Genomic DNA, 20853 nt, shown 5'->3' with positions numbered 1-20853 from the left:
AAAATAACAATATAGACTGGCCACACTACATCCTCTGATTTTCCCATTAATAACCTCCAAATGATGCAAATTCTGCCTTTATTGACCTGATTGCGCTTTCCGGAAAACCAGTAATCTTTCTTATCTCACTAGTTTTTAGGCCTTCCTCAAGTAACTTAATCACACACTGCTTATCCTGCATCGAGTACTTGGGAAATTTAGCTCCCTTATGATAGTCCTGCTTCTCCTTTTCCTTATTTGGCAGCTTAGGTGGGTCTGTCTCACCCCCACCATCACCAGTAGAGGTAGAGGCCATATCTTGACTCGACAGGTGGTAGCACCACCAAAAAAGCACACAATAGCAGCCGGGTGGTTGGCAGGATGGCACGGGAGTAACTGGTATTAGGGCTGTGACGTCCTACAAGACAGTGGCCAGCTGTTCTGTCTCGTGTCCCGTGAAATGATTGCCAAATGACAACCCAGTGTATATTTATTTTACTTATTATAATTATATTTATTTACTGTATTCTTCACATGTACTGGTACAGTATAAAGGCGACACATTTCATCCGGGCAGTCAAGAAACTGACTCAAGAGAAGTGCGTGGCTGCTGCCTGTATGCCCTGACATCACACGGGGGGAGGGAGAGTGCGGCTGGCCTGTTATCAAAAAACATACTTATGCTGCAACATAAAATATTACAGCGTCCAGCTGGTTGGATCTTGCGAAACTCACGATATTTTACGCCAAATATAAGACTTGGTTACATTAAGCAGTGCTCGTGAAATTCAAAAACGCAAAATGAAGTTGTGCGAAATATGAGATCTTACTGTACTTATTCTAAAAAAAATTGTCAGATGTTGTGTGAATATAATATTGTAGATTTTTGTGTGCCTTTGCCCAAAAAAGTTTACTTGAAACCTTGGTTCATGGAGAGTGTATCTGTAAGAATGGATAAGCTAAATGTAAAAAAAAAAAAAAAAAAATTGTAATCCTTATAAGTTACAGCAAAAATTCCTTGAGAAAATATCTGAGTACCATAAGGAAAATGTTATTCATTTGTACTGTGATGGTTCAGTTAATGGGAATCGGGCCGGATGTGGCATTGTTATTAGGGAATTTTTTGAATATGGTATTACTGTTGAAGAAAGAATATCAAAGAGAATTGGGGATAGAAGTTCCAGCCTCTTGATGATGATTTAGTTTTAAAATGAAAGAAATGTATTCATGACATAAGTTTTATATGGATTCCATCCCATTGTGGTATTTATATGAATGATGATTTGGCTAAGCAAGGGTGTGGCAAAGAAATTGTAGAATACGATTGTATTTTGGAAATTAAAAGAATAAAATCTGGAATGGTAAAAATCCGACAGCAATGGAAAATGGACAATATTCGGAAATTTTTGAATAACGGTACAGGTAGTAGTACAGTCGTTTGAAATATTATGTTCGAGTTTTGAATTCTATAAGTTCTACTTATAGTAAAGCTTCAGTTAAGTATGATACATTTTTGATGAGACTACGCTTTGGATACAAATATTATTGGCAATGTATTGAAGGAATTGATGGCATTCCTTGTAAACTGTGTGGCTATGTAAAGTTCCATACATTATATCATTACATTATGGAATGTAACTGTTTACCAGAATTTAGGGGTGATATTACAGAGATGGTTTGTTATTTAAAAATCAAAAATATGGTTGAGACTATTATGAAAAAATTCTGGAAGTATAAAATAAGATTGTAGATTTTATACATATCTATTTGTTGTATACATATCTGATTTATGATTACGTACAATATTAAAGAGCTCTTGTTAAGAGTAGTTTTGGGTGGGCTAGTTATAGTTAGCATACTAACCAGTTCCTTTTGATGTGCAGTATTTGTCAATAAATGTTTTGAATTTGAATTTGATTTGTGATTCACTACTTATAACAATCACTAAGCCAACAATTAAATTTTCAAATTACATAAAATGTGACAAATAAAATTAAACTTGAGCCTCTCATTCCTGTATAATAAATATATTTTAAACTTACAAACCAAATCAAGACATTACTATCATCATCTAAAACTTGCATCACAAAGAGCAGTTATATATTAATTATCCTGCTATTGGGTTAGCATGAATTGTGACATTGTTTATCCTGGTCTCAGTGGTGGGCTTGTAGTTCTTAGGGTTGACAGGGAGCTTCTCTAGTTCATCAACTACATCTAACCCATCAATGACTCTGAAATGAAGAGGAAGCAATTAAGTATTGTGAAGAAAAAAAACTGACTTAAGGCCATATTTCATTTGGTATGTAGGAGGGAGTTCAGCCTATAATCAGAGATGATGAACAAGTGAAGATCTGCTCAATCTATAATGGCAGCTCAGCACAAATACACTACAAGTAGTATTATAAAAAAATAAAAATAAATTCAAGCATAGAGAAGCTTTTCCATGTTGTGGTGTAAAGTGGTTGGTCATGTAATGACCTGATTCTTAGCATCCAACAGCATGAGGGTTACCCAACACAGCATGCCCTTAAAATTCGCGAGGGTTAGGTTCTCAAAATGGCAACACAAGTAGCCAAATCCGCGAATAACATTTGCTGACTGGGATTTTTACTCGTGTGCAAAGAAATGTATACTGTACAGTATTCCCTTTATGTGTTTGCCCTTAGGACAATTATTTATTTTACAAGAAGGTATCAATACTATGACCTGTGACCTTCTCTTGTCTCCACTAAAGCAAAACTCCATTGAAAGTGAAATGTACAGGTACTTTATTATACAGTCCTGTACCTGGGGCATACTGAAAAAAAATCATAAATTTTAAAGAACATTTTCTCATAGTCTCCCATTCTAAAAGCTTATAGGTTCCTTATATTGCTACAAAGCATGTTCTTAATGAAGGCTTATGGTATAAACAACGATTGTTATCCAATAAAAAAATACGCAATACCTGTAATAGAAATATATACTGTGGAGGATATTGAGGTTGCTGAGAAAATGTGCCACTGGTTGTGATGTAGTGCAAGATTACAAGGCCCAGCCAAGACAATGGTTTTTATTTCAAAGTGATGCACTAACAGTTTACTGCAGTGTCCAAATGAGGCATTTACAATAGCAATGGTGGATCACTGGGTTTCTAAATTTTCCTTTTTCTATGTCAATACATAGCCCCAGCATTCCTCTATCAGATAATGATGTCAGACAACATGGATACACCTCCAGTATGGTACAATCCTCATAAAAAAAAAGGGCAGAACACATGTATTACAGCCTTAAAGTTTAACAGAGTTCAGATGCTCAGACACAGCTACTGTTTGACCTTCCTATTCTATAGGCCTCATATATACAGTAATACCTCAATACACCAAATTAATTGGGCAAGATCCCAGTTCAGAAAAAGCAAAAGTCCCAAAAAAGCAAATCTTTGGAGGGAGGTGGATCTGGATTGTTTAAAACAAATTAGGCATAAATCTGGTTATCAACAACTGTTTTCACCGACATAACTGTAAAGTACTACAGTAAAACCTCGATAAATGGGACTTCAATATATCGAAATTCACTTTTTTCAGACTCTCTGGGGTGCTCTGGTCACCAGAAAGTGACTTATATAACAATAAGAGATCTTAATGAATTAACTTACCAATAATATAACAATTATGAGTCATATTGATTAGGTTTGGGAGAAGATGTTTTCTCCCTTATATTTTTACAGTAAAAGTCCAAAAATCCGGACCACCTGAGAATCCGGACTTTTCAAAAACGATTTTTTTTTTTAGCGGGCATTTGTGTGCATGTGCGCATGCGTGAGCGCCACAGCTGCACAGCGACAACAAGCGACCACGTGGTCGCCACTTTAAAATGGGCAATCAAACTGTGACAACATACCGTATACTTGTCTATAACCCCCCCCTCGTTATCAGTCGACCCTGATTTTTTGACCAAGAAATCGTTAATTTATGATATTCCTCGTTTATAGTTCCACCCACGTTTTTGAGGGAAATGGAACAACAAAACCACTAAAAACGCTCTACGTCCTATAAACTGAGGCTCGCCATGCATGAAACACAAGTGCTGAAGGCAAATTGTTTACCATTTATTATTACGACACTTTACACTGAAACCCGGGTAGTTTAAAAAAAAATATTGTATATTTCCATTCAAGTATTTATTCAAGTCAATTAGGAGGGAATATTATTGAAATACAACAGTTTTTAAACTAAACCATTCGAAAAGCGATTACGGTAACATCTTTTGAACGAAAGAAAGCGAAAGTCATTGTTTTCGTCATGATTTTATCCCACTTTCCACTGTAATACGTATGTAATTTCAGGAAAAATATTACATTTCCGTGGATGTATTATATCAAGCACAGTATGAATAGAATATCATTGTAATATATCAGAATTTTAACCGAAAACTATTAAAAAAACGAGTAACATCTCAAGAACATCGGAAGCTTAGGTAAAGTCTTTTGTTTTCGTCATGTATTTTATTCTATTTTACATTGAAATACGTCACGTTTCCACAAAACTACTATTTATCTCCAAGAATATATTCATTCATGCGCAGTTTAGGTAAAATAGACGAGTGATGTAATAGTTTTTTAACTGAAAACGATTCGAAAAACACGTACCCTCTAGCCCTGTTCAAAGAGAGGACTGGGAGAAGCTGTTTGGTGCTGCAGACGATGACAAGGAAAATGATTTTGATGGATTTTAATGAAAATATTCAGAAATATGGTATCGTAGTATTTATTCAAGTCAATTAGGATAGAATATTATTGTAATGCAACAGTTTTTGAACTGAAAACCATTCGAAAAGCGATTACGGTAACATCTTTTGAACGAAAGAAAGCGAAAGTCATTGTTTTCATCACGATTTTATCCCACTTTCCACTGTAATACGTACGTTCAGCAAAAATATTACATTTCCGTGAATGCATTATATCAAGCACAGTATGAATAGAATACCATTGTAATATAACAATATTTTGAGTCCTACTCTTTCCATTTACAGAGTACTGTACAAGCCCATAATAATGGCTCCTAAAGTAGATAAACTTCGTTGTGTGAAGAGAAAGAAGAACACATTGAAATTGAGTGACAAACTTGAAATAATTAAGAAACTAGATCGTGGTGTGAGCAATACTGTTCTAATGGAAACATACGACATTGGAAAGTCTACAATTTATGATATATAAAAGGCAAAGAATAAAATTTAGAATTCACAGCTTTTTCATTAAAACTGCTCGTTTTGATAAATGAAGCATGCTATATTTGCAAATGAATAAACTATCAAAATGTACCTGTTCATTTCTTCTTTATTCTTCATTAAATTTGAATTTTAAAAGTACTGCCTGAGAATCCGGAAAATCCGAAAATCCGGACCGACCCAATCCCCAAGCAGTCCGGATTTTTAGACTTCTACTGCATATTGATATAATGCGACTCATAGTGTTCCTCTAATGGATGATGGAGGAGACTATGGAACTGTCCCTAAGGAGCTAGTATTGAGTGATGAGCTATAAGTTCAGCTCATACACTACATACAAGGAATTGTCAGTCAGTAGAGAATGTGAATTCAGTAGTAGTAGTAGTTTCACCCAAGACCCAAAGGTACCTAACTATATGTAATTATCAAGGATGTAGAGCCACTTGGATTACTAAGATAGATCCTCATTTGTCTTGCATAATTCATGGCAGCTGTGTCTCAAATAACCTGTTTTCACCAATTGATTGTGCAGTTTGTTAAGATCAAATTTTTCAATTTAAAAAGGGCTACAGGAGATAAGAAAGAATTATTGCAGATCCAAATTAACAATAGGTGGAATAAGGCCTTGAAAAGTAAATTTTTACATGTAAAACAATGGAAAGATCCCAAGTTGGCAGAAAGTTTAGGTTAATTGGTGTTAGGTAAGAGACTTAATCCCCACTTAGACAAGCCTGCTTCTGCTAAGAAAAGTAAGTTATTGGATTTTCCAGACAATGAGGCAGTAGGAAGTATACAAAAACCTCTATCTAGTCAGGCTGATTTCAGTGGATTCCAGGATCAGGATGATGAGGCTGGCTCTAATCATAGTGTTCAGTCTCTTGAGCAGGGAGAACCTGTTGAGACTGACTTCATCCTATCCACATTTTGGCAACCACTTCCACCTGGGGCAAAAGTGTTGGTTACTATGAGTGGAAACAGGCTGCTGTCAACTGCCACGCAGCTGATGGATGACATTGAGTGTAAGGATGATCCCAACAGGCCTTGGATAACATTGGTAAGATCTAAGTCTTCTTTGTTTTCTACTACATCTGAATCTGTGGATTCCTTATTCAAGGTATTTTATGAAAATGTTTCTAAACTTCCTGATCTCTCAGCACTTACAAAGAGACAGGAAGGACAGGCAACTGTGGGTCATCATTCATTGTTTTTGGCCAAAATGATATCTGAAATAGACGAAGTCTGGGCTAATGTATTGAAAGACTTAACATTCATTCCAGCAGACAGGAATCTCACAAGTTTAGTTTTTTGAAGTTCCAATTTAATGACAAAAAGAGTTCCTTATATGAACTTTCTCAGTATTTGTAGGCTCCAAAATATGCTGATATAAGTTATAAAAGAAATTTGAAACCAGTTACTCCTGCACTGCTGCTTGAAGAATTTAAAATTAGGAAATTGGCAGCAGATATTTGGTCTGCAATCATGATGTGTCAGTTGTTGACTAAGTTTGTGCTGGACTACAGGGAAAATTCAGAAGTGGACAAATGTTTCACTGCTGCTTTACAAGGGATCCCATATTCCCTGTACAACTTATTCTTAGATATGTTGTTGAAAGCCCTAAAACTAAAAGCCCAGCTAAGGAAGCAAGCCACAAATAATGCTTCAAGTGGTAATGCTTATTTATTGGTACGTTCTTCCCCTCTTTCTCCTGGTTTGTTTGATGAACAATCATTGGTTAAATATAGATCAGCTGTTGAGAAAACTATTAATATTAATGTTCCCAGGAGTCCTCAGACATTTCGGAAATCTAAAAGAGGAAGGTTTTGCAAGGGAACAGGACCAGCTGCTAGGTTCAGTTATCAACCTAGAGGAAACTTTAGAGGAGGAAACAATAAAAGACGTAGTAGGGGTGGCTGTTTGTTCAGAAGTGGAAGGAGACCTTATTCCACCACATCAGCAACCACTCCCTTCCGATGAAGCCAGACAACTGGGTCGTCTAGGGGGTTGGGAAAACAGATGGGCTTCTTCCATATGGGCTTACAAAACAATCAAAGGGGGCCTCACATAGACTTGGTTGGGGCACCCTCCCCTAGTGTTACCAAAAAAGGGTAAAAAAAAAAACCCTTACTTACAGAATTTGTAATTCAACTGTTAAACAGAGGTGTAATGGAACTGTTACCGTCAGAGAAATGTTTCATGTCTCGCCTATTCCCAGTCCCCAAGAAAGGCAGCGACAAATTGTGATAGATCTTGGATCTTTCAGTCCTGAACAAATTTATTACCAAAAGAAGCTTCAAGATGCTCACTTATGATCATTTGAGGCATCTACTTCCGCCCAATGCTTGGATCTCAAAAGTGGATCTCGAAAAGGCTTATTATCACGTTCCTGTTGCTCCCAGGTACAGAAAGTTTCTAGTGTTCAAGTGGGGGGATGTAAGTTATCAATTCACAGTGAGGCCATTCGGCCTGAAGTTTGCGCCAAAAGTATTTACAAATCTGGAGAACATCCCCAGAGAGATCCTTGCGAAGAAGGGAATAAGAACCTCTGCTTATCTAGACGATTGGTTGATAGTGGGAAACTCTTTCGAAGATTGTCAAAGGGCGACCCAACATACACTAGTACTATTTCAAAACCTAGGATTAAAGATAAACCAAGTCAAATCAAATTTAATACCATGTCAGAAATTGGATTGGTTTGGTCTCCAGTGGGATACAAATCAGCAGTAAGTCAGTCTACCAGAAGCAAAAGTAACAGATGTGATAAACCAAGTAGAAGCCTTTTGTGTAAAGCACAAGGTTTCTTGGCAAGATTGGGAAAAACTTCTGGGTTTGTTGAATTTTGCCACAATAGTGGTTCCATTGGGAAAGTTAAGAAAAAAGCAACTATCTCATCTGGGCTCAACATTGCTTCACAGAAGCAGAAATATTGCTTCTTCTCTCCCTATTCAGTAGGTAGTAGGCAGCTATCAAACAGGGAGGTACTACAGCCTGGGAAGATATTGGAAGCATAATGTGTTGTCTAATGATAGATCCTGCTGCCATATGGCATCACGAAAATTGTGAACCAAGTCCCAGGTGCTGATCTGACTTTCTGCTTCATTTACACGCAATTGCAGGGTTTCAATTGTTTCTCTTACTTTGACAATACAACATACATTATGTTTATCATTTCTCATTCTTGATTTATTTTTTTCGATTTTGTATTTATTTATGATTATGACTGTTTAATATTTTTTTTTTAGTATTTTGTTATTAATATTTATTAATTATTATTATAATAATAATAGTTATTATTATTATATTTTCGCCCCCCAGGCCCTGATGTGGGTCAGTAACCTGTGCTCGGGTGGGCTTATCCCCGTAAAAAAAAAAAAAAAAAAAAAAATTATCTGTTATGGTGGACAAAATTGGACAATCTGATCGGTTCCGCCTCAAACAGGTTTAGTCGTTTGTACGGATGCGTCCGAAATAGAATGGGGATACCATTCCTTAAAAGGGGAATTCAGTCAAGGCTAGTGGAACAACTTACTTTGGGACAAACACATAAATGTAAAAGAATTAGCAGTGGTCCTATTCTTTTTGTCGGCAAATCCAAATTTACAGAATATGATAATCCTGTTTGCCATGGACAACAAAACGGCAGTGTTTTGTCTCAATCATCAAGGCTCAACCAGGTCTTGGCCCCTTCTACAACTGTCAGAAAAAATGCTCAAAGTTTGTGTAACACAAACACTTTACCTCAAAGCAACTTATATACCGGGAGTACAAAACAACTGGGCAGATGCGCTGTCCCGTCTCCGGCCAGTATCGACGGAAACAGAATGGTCCCTAAAGGTATCAGAGTTCAAGAGTCTAGTGACGAAGCTTGGAACTCCAAAGATAGATCTCTTTGCCTCCCTAAAAAATCACAAGATGCCACTTTATGCATCTCTAGAGAGGTCGAATCTTTTAGGAAATGCTCTACTCTTAGCTTGGAACCTTTGGAATTCAAGCTATCTGTTCCTACCTGTGAAAATATTGCCCAAAGTGGTTCACAAACTCAGATCCTTCCAAGGCAAGGTCCTCTTAATTGCACCATATTGGATCCTACAACCTTGGTGCCTGGATCTGTTGGACTGGTGCTCGCATCCGCTACAATTGCAACCAGGGCTGTGGAGTCGAAGACAAAACCTTCGACTCCGACTCCGACTCCTCAAATTTTTATGCTTCCGACTCCGACTCCGACTCCTTGGCCTATTTGTAACAACTATTTCTACCATCCTAATTGTAATTTGTATGTTGTAACCTGCGTAGGTAAAAAGTAAAACACCGTGGCTATACTGCTACAGCTTTATTAATAATCTGGACGATATTTAAGAACTACAAAAAGATGATAGGCTTGACTTTCAAAGTTTCAATCAAAAGAAAAATAAATTTATTAAGAATTCAAGATATTTAACTAGAAAACACCATTTACATGTATATCTAAAAGTTCGATCTCAGCATATGAATTTTGTTTAAGCTCATAATCTGATGTGGATCTAAATGATGATCCTACAATTCCTTTTAAAGTAAAGTTATATATTTATGTACATTAAAGAAATGAATACCTTATTAAGGAAAATGGATAAACCTTAACATGATTAAGTTATTAAATTAAATTTGCCTTAATCTCACCAAAAACAGGTTGTAGCTAATTGTTTTGTAGCTGAGAGCCTCTGTGCAGTTTTCAACGAAACAAAATTTGATATAATTCAAAATTTCAAATGGTAAAGAAGAGACTATCGTCCAAAATTATAGTGCTATACTGTGCCTGCTACAATAAATTCATAATAATGCTTATAAAATGGAAATAAATTCTTTTAATAATTTAAGAAAATTAGTGGGATCAGTGGAATCACTGCAATGAATATGCCTGAGTTCATATATTTGTTCTTAGGAACAGAATAGCTTCAGTCAGATCTTCCTTCATGGAAGCCCTTAAATCTGATCTGATTATTTTCAGTGCAGAAAACAGTCTTTCTACACTGACCTGAGTGGGTGGCATTGCTGTCACAGCTCTAGCTACATCTTTTACAATCTCTGGGTAAGCAGGTATGACTTCTTCCACTGTCACTTTTGAAGACCGGAGTCGGAGTCTGGACAATTTTACCGACTCCGACTCCGACTCCACAAGCCGAAATTTCCTCCGACTCCTCGACTCCGACTCCGACTCCACAGCCCTGATTGCAACAAGGATATCTAGACCAGGTACTACATTCTCAGTTTGAGATATCCTTGGCACTTCATGCTTGGCATTTCTTGAAAGGAGTTTAAATAAGTTGTTGGGTAATTTCAATATAGCTAACCAAGTATTAGCAGGTCATAGACCCCAAACTGCTATGCAATATGAGAAAGCTTGGAAACTTTTCAACAATTTATCAAGTTAACCACTCCAGAATCATTGTCAGAAACAGTTGTGTTAGAATTTTTAGAATTTCTGTTCAGAGTTACAGGCCTTCAAGGATTGACAATTGCGTCTTAGAAATCAGCATTGGTTGACCCTCTGGCTTGGGGTTTTAATATTACTTTGAACCCAAGGATTTATCAAATGCTCAGATCGTCCTTTTTCATTCAGAGATCCCCTTGGCCTAAGAGATCCCACCTTGGTCTCTGGAAAAAGATCCTAAATTTCTTATGGTGCCTAATTACAATATAAATCTGAACAGGAATAAATTACTCCAGAAGGCAGCCTTCCTTCTAGCAATAGCAACAGGTATGAGAATCAGTGAACTGATTTCAATTTCCAATAATCCATTATTATTGCTATTTTCTGAGGAGGATGTTACCCTTTTTCCTACGGAGATCCTAAGAAAAAATGAAAGGGAAGATTTTCAAGCTCAACCTATTAGGATAAAACGCCTAATGGATGACGGTGGCTGTGCGTATGATGGGGGGTGAATGGTTTTTTTTTTGAGAATTGCAATTAAATGCCAGGTAGCGAAGTGTCCTCCTAATATTGCTTAAGTATTATTAGATGTTTTAATTGCCTGTATGTTGGTCTGGCGAGTTATTGCTAGGCATTAACATACCTAGATATAAAGTTAGGCGTCGCATTCTGGGCTATATCACAAAAACTAGTTTTTAGAAAAAAACCCGGCCTTTTTTGGAGACTAATAACTTGTTTGGGATTTTTTAAATTTTTAACGTATTCAAGTCAATAATAACAAAAAGTAAGTACGGATAAAAACAATTATTTTTCGATATTTCTAGTCTTGGTCGTTAATGGGTTAAAGTAGTGCGATATAGTTCCGTTCACTTTGGAAAACACGGAGCAACTCGCTTCTCTGTTTACATATGAATGCTTCGTCGTGGTAAGGTTTATTGTATTGCTGTATCATTGATGGGTTGGGGAGCTGTCTTATACAACAGATATGAGCTAAACTCATAAAATTTAGGCTGAAATTCGAACCCAGTCTTATCTTAAGGTCGCCTAGTGTGGCAAAACATACAGTACATACATATATACAGTATAGTCTCGATTTACGCGGATTTCCTTTACGCGGTTGGTCATTTACGCGGCACCTGGCCGGACCGGCAATTATTAGTTAAGCGGTGCTTTCCATCATTTATGCTGGAAGCGACGCAGGCAGGGTGCGTGCTAGGTCGCCCAGTCAACAAAACATTACCGAGTTCTTCACCCGCCACAGCCAGCCCAACTCAGTGATAGTGAGGATATGGACTTTGAGGGGGTTTGACAAAGAGGCCCTGCAATCCTCTGTGGTGGATAGTGATACAGGTGATACAAGTGATACAGGTGAGGGCCAATAATCTGCCCTCTGCCTCGGAACCAACCCCCCATTCCCGTGTGCCCAGCCATCTCTTCTACTAACGTAAGTGTTAACCGAAATGGACGTTGTCCGATCATCACATAAACTTTGCATTTATACTTACGTGTATGTGGAATACTATACTGTATACGTATATATATACACTCTTACTCTTAAATCACTACTGTAATGCGATACAGGTGATTAATTTTTATCTCTAGTGCAAAATATATGACGTTTATATTCAAATTATTCGCCGTCTTACAAGCATTCCAGCAATGCAAATTATATTCTCCTAACTTTAGTCTGAGATATTATATAAAATAAACACTTTAAACCCTAAAGAAACCACCAAACTTTTGTCTGGGAAGGCAGGGGTAGGGAGGGAGCCAGCGAGCGTGGGAAGAGGGGCGGTAGCGGGAGGTGAGTGGACAGTATTTTGATTGACAGATAGTGTCTGGTGAAGTATAATTTGTTTATTTACTTGAGATTTTTGTTTTTAGCTTATAAAATTCATAGAAATTACCCGACCAGAATATAATTTACATTGCTGGAATTCTTATAAGATAGTGATTAATTTTAATATAAACAAGCTAAAATTTGCATTACACATACAAATTTTAGATCTAATTTAAGAATTTTATTAGAGAGAGCAAAAATTGTATTTATTGTGCAAAATATATGACATTTATATTCAAATTATTCGCTGTCTTGCAAGGATTCCGTTAATGCCAATTATATTCTCCTAACTTTAGTCTGTGATATTATATGAAAAAGTTAAAGCCTAAAACCCTGGCTGGGCAGATGGGGGAGAGCGAGGGGGGGGGGGAGCGGGAGGTGAGGAGATATGTTTTGACAGTTGGCGCTGAAGGTCTGTGTGTGTATATTTATCAGTCCTTACGAGTGACTAAGCTTTTCTCTTATAAGTTGCCCACCCAAACAACCTGGGAGAATATAATTTACATTGCTGGGATTCTTGTAAGATAGTGATTAATTTGAATATAAACAAGCTATATTTGCAATAGACATAACAATTTAATATCATAATCATTTAGTACATGTACAGTACAGGTTTGCACTTAGGTCATTTATTTCTTTTAGTATGGTGTGTGCACGTAAATGAATGAAAATAAATGAAGTAGTCCCTTGTTAACCGAGGGACCACTGTATTGCAGTGTACTTGTACTGTACAATATTGACTAAATTCACTAGATAACGTCCACAACTAATGAAACACAGAGGTTACGAAGGCTAATAAAAAAACATAATGTCTACGCGATGCATATGTGATGCAAACGTGACTGCGCCCGCTCTAAGGCCACTTACGTTCGCTATGTCCCATTATTTGAATGGACATTAACCAGCGCATGACTGTATTTCTCTTAAATATTAATTGTGTGTGCATACCATCATAAAATTAAGATGTTATTTTTACTACAACGTACGTATTGTGTCGGAAAAAGGGCAGTCTGGGGGTCAGCCCAGTCTCTATTTCAATTAATCCCACATGTTCTGTTATTTCGTTTACACGTTTCTCGTTTTACGCGGACCTCCACAGGTTTAATTGACCGCGTAAACCGAGACTATACTGTATATATACTTAGCCTTGTCTAACGGACTTTAATTCTTTCCAGGTGGACAATTCTTTGAGCAGAAATGAAGTGTACCTATACGAGCAGAGCACAGAAGAGGAAAAGAGCTGCAGAGAAGGAGAAAATTAGCAAACTTCCATAGTTATTAGCTTGGTTCACCCCTGGTGCAACAGCTACTGCTCCTCTGGACACAGCATCAACATCTACATCCACTCCTGCAAGCACTTCTACATCCATTCTTCCAGTTCCAGACACACCATTATCTACTCCTGCTGCTGGGGACGTTCCATAAGAAGAAATACACGAATCCGTAACAGCAAAGGAGAATGTGATTCACCTTCTGACAGATCCAGGACTATGGAACACTAAGAATGCCAGTACAGTGGATTACTGGATTCGCAATGGGCTGGCATCATGTCAGAATCATGATTGTGACTTTTCAAAATCCTGTCGAGTGTATGATGGAGGAGAAAGAATGCAAATAAGGTATTTATCAAAAACAGTATTCAAACGTGAACTGCGGAATGGCTGCTCTATTCGCCATCCCAAGGTTGTTTGTACTGCTTTGCATGTCGCCTATTGTCCAAGAAGGAATCCCCCTGTGCTACATCAGGATTCAATGATTGGAAACACAGCAATCTTATTGTATAACACGAAAATGGAGAAGAACATCGCAGGTGCATGATGGCATATTCGATTCGGCAGAAAGAAACTAGGTCTGTGGACTCTGTATTGCTCAAACATCATCGTTCAAAGCAGGAGCACTGGCATAAAGTGTTGACACGTGTGGTTTCTATCATCCGCTTTCTTGCCTCCAGAGGTTTGGCATTTCGTAAAGAGAATCAAACTACAGTCAGTCCTCCCGTAAGGATCTTTAATTCGGTTAACGAACAAAACTTCGATTAATGAAAACCTTACGACAAACACGTTTTGTTATGAGCATCAGCTGATCGGCTAGTCTGCCAATACAGTAATCTGTTCTATGTTTACATTCGCTTCCAGTGGAATAAATATCAAGAAGGTTGTGTTCTTGAATATTTTTGCATTTTATATATTAAAATTAGTGGTCATTCTAAAATTTAGCAATCCCAGCTCTGTCTACATAAAGTTTTTCAAATATTGTTTTTGGCTCGATATATGTAATTTTATTCATTTATTGAAACTCATTTATATGCACACACTGTCCTGAGGGCAAAGCTGTACTGTACATTTAATCAAAATAATGTACAACATGATTACTAAAAATTTTGTATAGTGCAAACATTCAAATTAATCACTGTCTTATAAGAATTCCAGCAATGTAAATTATATTCTCCCCAGTCACTTCTATGACATTTTAGAAGCAAAAAACAAAAACTCAATCTAAAGGACATAAATAAACAAATAAATACTTCACTAGACCTTCGGCGCTAACTGTCAAACATGTCACTGTCACCCCTCCCTCTGCCCCCCTCCCAGCAAGGGTTTGGTGGTTATACAGTAGGCTTTAAGTTTTTATCTTATATAATATCACAGACTAAAGTTAGGAGAATATAATTTGTATTGCTGAAATCCTTGCAGGACAGTGAATAATTTGAATATAAAAGTCATATATTTTGCACAAGAGATAAAATTTTTAGTACAATTGTGTACTGTAGCACTGTACATTTTATAATGTAAAGTTTTCAACTGTATTTTTGGGTAGATTTACAAAAATTTCTTCATGTATTTTCATTCATTTACATGCACACACCATACTAAAATAAACGTAAAAGAAATAAATGACCTGTACTGTACATGTACTAAATGATTACGATACTAAAATTTTTATGTCTAGTGCAAATTATAGCTTGTTTTTATTCAAATTAATCACTATCTTACAAGAAACCCAGCAATGTAAATTATATTCTCCCAGGTCATTTCACTGGCATTTTATAAGAGAGAAGCTTTGTCACTTAAGGACTGATAAATAAACACACATTAGACCTTCAGTGCCAACCGTCAAACATATCACCTCACTCCCCCCCTACCCTTCCTCCCTCTCTCCCATCTGCTCAGCCAGGGTTTTAGGCTTAGTTTTTATCTTATATAATATCTCGACTTAAGTTAGGAGAATATAATTTGAATTGCTGGAATCCTTGCAAGACAGCGAATAATTTGAATATAAACGTCATATATTTTGCACAAGAGATAAAAATTAATCACTTGTATCACATTACAGTAGTGATTTAAGAGTAAGAGTGTATATAATAATAATAATAATAATAATAATAATAATAATAATAATAATAATAATAATAATAATAATAATAATAATTAACGGTTTATTGAAAAAATTCTGCAGCCCGAAGGCTGAAAATATACATTGGACATAAATGACTTATGATATACATTGGTGGTTTAACAAAAGCCTTCATTAGAGAAAGGTAAAGGAACATACAGTGAACATACAGATTAATGTAGGTGTTGAACAGCAAACTCGTAGTGTAGTAACTCCCTCCCAGATGGTGCCAGGAGGAATTGTACGTATATACAGTCATGCGCCGGTTAACGTCCGATCGCTTATACGTCCGTGGCCCCCAACCCCCCCCCCCGAAAAAAACCACACACGTGATGCCTGCTGGACCACCACTCCACGACCCCCTCACGGAGACACGATGATCCTCCCCATACTGGTCAGATATTATGTGTTAAAGGAATATGCTTCCTTACTTAGGCTTTTCTAAGCATTTGCCTACAGGTGAAATGTTAACCTACATCTATTGAGGATAAAATATTTCACCTACAAATTGACAATAACACATTTGCTGTAATCAGACATATCTAGTTGCCTCAACAATTGCAAGTTGCAATTGGGGTTGTAATTTCAATTTCTGTGACATTACTAAAAATAGTAAAGTTTCTGGTGCACTCTAAGATTAAGAGAGAAAACAGAGGACTCAGGCGTCCTGATGTGAGAGAAAACGGACTCGAATGACGGGGGACCAAATAAAAAAAAGCATAGCTACATGTTTTGTGGACTACAGTATTTTCATCACTTTGTAATAAACGTAGCCATGCCTATGTGTGTTTATGATATTTACCATAACATTATATATATATTTAGGGGGTATAAATGGACGTAAAATGGGAAACTTGGGGTTGGGTCTTGGGTAAATGAACCAATTAGAATAAATCCCATAGGTTCTGTACTTTCGTTATCGGCGGGGTCCCAATTAGGCGCGATAACCAAGGGATGACTGTACTGTACTGTTTATACTTGTGACACTGGCCAGTTGCTTGTGGTGTTATGGTACAGGGGTACCAAGTGACAGCACTAGTATCCCGCTTCCTCTATCAAGAAATATACAATTAAAATTTAAATTGAAAAAAACATTCAAATAAATTACTATCTTACAAGAATCCCTCCAATGTAAGTTATATTCACCCAGGTCATTTGGGTGGAAAATTATGAGAAGAGCTTAGTCACTCTTAAGTAATGATAAATAAACACGCAGGCAGGCCTTCAGCGCCAACTGTCAAATCTTATCTCAAATAAATAAACAAACAAAAGCCAGACATTCCGTCACGTCACCTCACGCCCCCTTCCCCCCCCTCTTCCCACCACCCTCGTGTTCAAGATAAAAGATTGGTGATTTCTTTATGTTTATTTTATATAATATCTCAGACTAAAGTTACGATAATATAATTTGCATTGCTGAAATCCTTGCAAGACAGAGATTAATTTGAATATAAACGTCATATATTTTGCTCAAGATATAAAAAATATAGTACAATAGTGAACAATACTGTAGTACATTTTATAAAAAGTTTTTCAACTGCATTTTTGGGTAGATTTACATAGATTTCTTAGTGCAAAGCTGGAGTGCACATGTACTAATTTGATTACGGTACTAAAATATTTGTGTCTAGTGCAAATTATAGCATGTTTATATTCAAAATTAATCAGTATGTTACAAGAATCCCAGCTATGTTAATCATATTCACCCAGGTCATTTCACTGGCTTTTTATAAGAGAGAAGCTTAGTAGGACTGTTAAATAAACACACAGAGACCTTCGCCTCAAACACCTCACCTCAACCCCCCCAACCCCTCGCTGGGTGGCGGAGCCGACAGTCCTCCCAGTCAGGCTTGTAGGCTTACAGTATTTATCTTATATAAAATCTCAGACTAAAGTTTGGAGATTATAATTACATTGCTGGAATCCTTGCAAGACAGCCAATAATTTGAATATAAACGTCATATATTTTGCTCAAGAGATAAAAATTGTTGTACATTAGTGTACAGTACTGTACTACATTTTATAAAAAAGTTTTTCAACTGAATTTTTGGGTAGATTTGCATAGATTTCTTAGTGCAAAGCTGGAGTGCACATGTACTAATTTGATTACGGTACTAAAATTGTTTTGTCTAGTGCAAATTATAGCATGTTTATATTCAAATTAATCAGTATGTTACAAGAATCCCAGCTATGTTAATTATATTCACCCAGGTCATTTCACTGGCTTTTTATAAGAGAGAGGCTTAGTCACCTAAGAACTGATAAATATACATGGGTTAGACCTGGGCCTGTGCCAACTGTGAAACGTACTACCTCCCCTCCCCCCACGCCTCCTCACACCCTCTCTCTCCCCCATCTGCTGGCGTTGCTGGAATCCTTGTAAAACAGTGAATAATTTTAATATAAACGTCATGTATTTTGCACAAGAGATAAAAATTAATCACCTGTATCACATTACAGTAGTGATTTATGAGTAAAAGTGTAGACAGTGGTCCCTCGGTTAACGAGCACAATCAGTTCCAGCAGGTTGCTCGTTAACCGAAACCATTGTTTCAATGGGTTTTTGGGTAATTGGTTCCAGCTCACCGAAAATTGCCTAAATTCAACAAAAAAGGTAGAAAAGTACACTTACTTTGAGGTGTGTATGTAGAAGGCTCCTGGACAATGATGATGATGGGAATTAGAATGGGGGTGGAGGAGAAGGGAGAAGAGAAGGCATTGGCATGGAAGAGAAGTCACCCCATGGCACTATTTCACCCATAAAATTTTAGTTCTCTTGGTGTAATTCAAGATTATTTTCTTTAAATCAACACTGCACTGCATTATATATTGTCAATATATAAAATAAATTTCAAAATGACCAATAATTTGCTTGCAAACACAGAATAAAAGCATTTAGTTGAAGAGAGTCTCAAGCAAGATGTTACCTCCACTGAAAAGAGAGAGAGACTAACGCCTGTTTGGTGTGTTAACAGGATGGATGGCGCGCCAGAAACTAGTTTCTTTACCTTCACTTATGTTCAATAATTGTTAAAATGACTAAAAAAGTTAATATTAAACTTTTAAAATTATTGAATAGTATAAACTTCTTGATATTTACAAAAATAGTAAAGAATTTAAGCCCTAAAACTGATTACTGTATTGGCGGACTAATACTACAGCTGGTGGACCGCCAAACGCAAGCGAAAACATGTTGAGGTCGGCTCGTAAAAAACTCGTTAATCGAGGGATTGCTCGTTAACCGAAGTTAAGAATCTTATGGAAGGTAAAATGTTAACCGAAATCTCGTTGACCGAGGGATCACTGTATGTACGTATATAGTATTCCACATACACGTAAGTATAAATAAAAAGTTTGTGATGATCGGACAACGTCCATTTCGGTTAACGTCACGTTTCCAAGAACGTATCTAGGACGTTAACCGGCGCATGACTGTATGTATGTATGTATGTATGTATGCATATATATATATATATATATATATATATATATATATATATATATATATATATATATATATATATATATATATATATATATATATATATATATATATATATATATATATATATATATATATATATTACCCCGCCTAACGCGGTTTCACTTACGCGTTTTATCATATACGCGGTGCCTCGCCAGAGCTGAACTTTCACTTAACACGGATTTTTTCCACATATACGCGGTGAGTGTCCGGCTCGAGACGCTATTTTTAGATTTGCCCCACCCACCCGCCACCCTGCCTGACTGCCTGTTTTAGCTCAGAAAATTCATACAAATTACCCGGCCAGAATATAATTTACATTGCTGGAATTCTTATAATTTGGTGATCATTTTGAATATAAACATCATATATTTTGCATTAGACATACAAATTTTAGATAAAAATTTTTCTCAGAGTAACTATGTTATCTTTTGTGCAAAATATATCACATTTATATTCAAAATATTCCTGGTCTTACAAGGAATCCAGCAATGTCAATTATATTATCCTAACTTTAGTTTGAGGTATTATTTATTACAAAAAAGTTAAGTATTCTGGTTTTCCCACACATCTCCTTGGGACGGTTGGTGGAGGGTGGGGGGGAGGGAGGGACCGACCGACCATCTGTTGCCCCGTGAAGAATATTTTTTATTTTTTATTAACTGAAGATATTTGTTTTAGCTCATAAAATTCATACAAATTACCCGGTCAGAATATAATTTACATTGCTGGAATTCTTATAATTTGATGATCATTTTGAATATAAACATCATATATTTTGCATTAGACATAAAATTTTTAGATAAAATGTTTAATCTGAGTAAGAATGTTATCTTTTGTGCAAAATATATGACGTTTATATTCAAAATATTCCTGGTCTTACAAGGAATCCAGCAATGTCAATTATATTATCCTAACTTTAATCTGAGGTATTATTTAATACAAAATGTTAAAATCTAAATTTTTCACCCACTCTTCTCTTGAAGGGATGATTGGTGGGGGGTGGGGGGCAGGGTTGGGACTGACCGCGCAGTTGGAAGAGGGGGGAAGGCAAGGTGGGGTACTTTGATTGACAGATAGTGTCCTGAAGATTATTCTTTTTTTTATTAACTGAAGATATTTGTTTTAGCTCATAAAATTCATACAAATTACCCGGCCAGAATATAATTTACATTGCTGGAATTCTTATAATTTGGTGATCATTTTGAATATAAACATCATATATTTTGCATTAGACATACAAATTTTAGATAAAAAAAATTTCTGAGTAACTATGTTATCTTTTGTGCAAAATATATGACATTGATATTCAAAATATTCCTGGTCTTACAAGGAATCCAGCAATGTCAATTGTATTATCCTAACTTTAGTTTGAGGTATTATTTATTAAAATTTAGTGGTTTTCCCCCAAAAATTTCTCAGAGAGGGAAGAGCCAGCAGTGTAGTGTGAGAAGAGGGGGAGGGAGTTGAGTCCATTATTTGAATGGACATTAACTTGGCGACTGTATTTCTCTATTTCTCTTAAGTATTAATTGTGTGCAT

At 36.5% G+C, this 20853-nt stretch overlaps 1 protein-coding gene across 2 annotated transcripts in view; it reads right to left on the bottom strand.

Moving 5' to 3' along the window:
- Positions 1-1726: 1726 nt before the first annotated feature.
- Positions 1727-20853, bottom strand: part of LOC121875641 (peptidyl-prolyl cis-trans isomerase-like 3) — a gene marked incomplete in the record, with an annotated part of 76254 nt that continues 57127 nt past the window's right edge. For both annotated transcript variants that reach the window (XM_042380256.1, XM_042380257.1), the window contains 1 exon segment: positions 1727-2213. In XM_042380256.1, coding sequence (XP_042236190.1) covers positions 2087-2213 — 127 coding nt within the window.

The sequence above is a fragment of the Homarus americanus genome, unplaced genomic scaffold, assembly GCF_018991925.1.
Source record: "Homarus americanus isolate GMGI-L3 unplaced genomic scaffold, GMGI_Hamer_2.0 scaffold22250, whole genome shotgun sequence".
In the NCBI taxonomy this organism is placed as follows: Eukaryota; Metazoa; Arthropoda; class Malacostraca; order Decapoda; family Nephropidae; genus Homarus; species Homarus americanus.
Note: the sequence above shows the minus strand (reverse complement) of the source record. Positions and strands in the feature narration are given on the sequence as shown.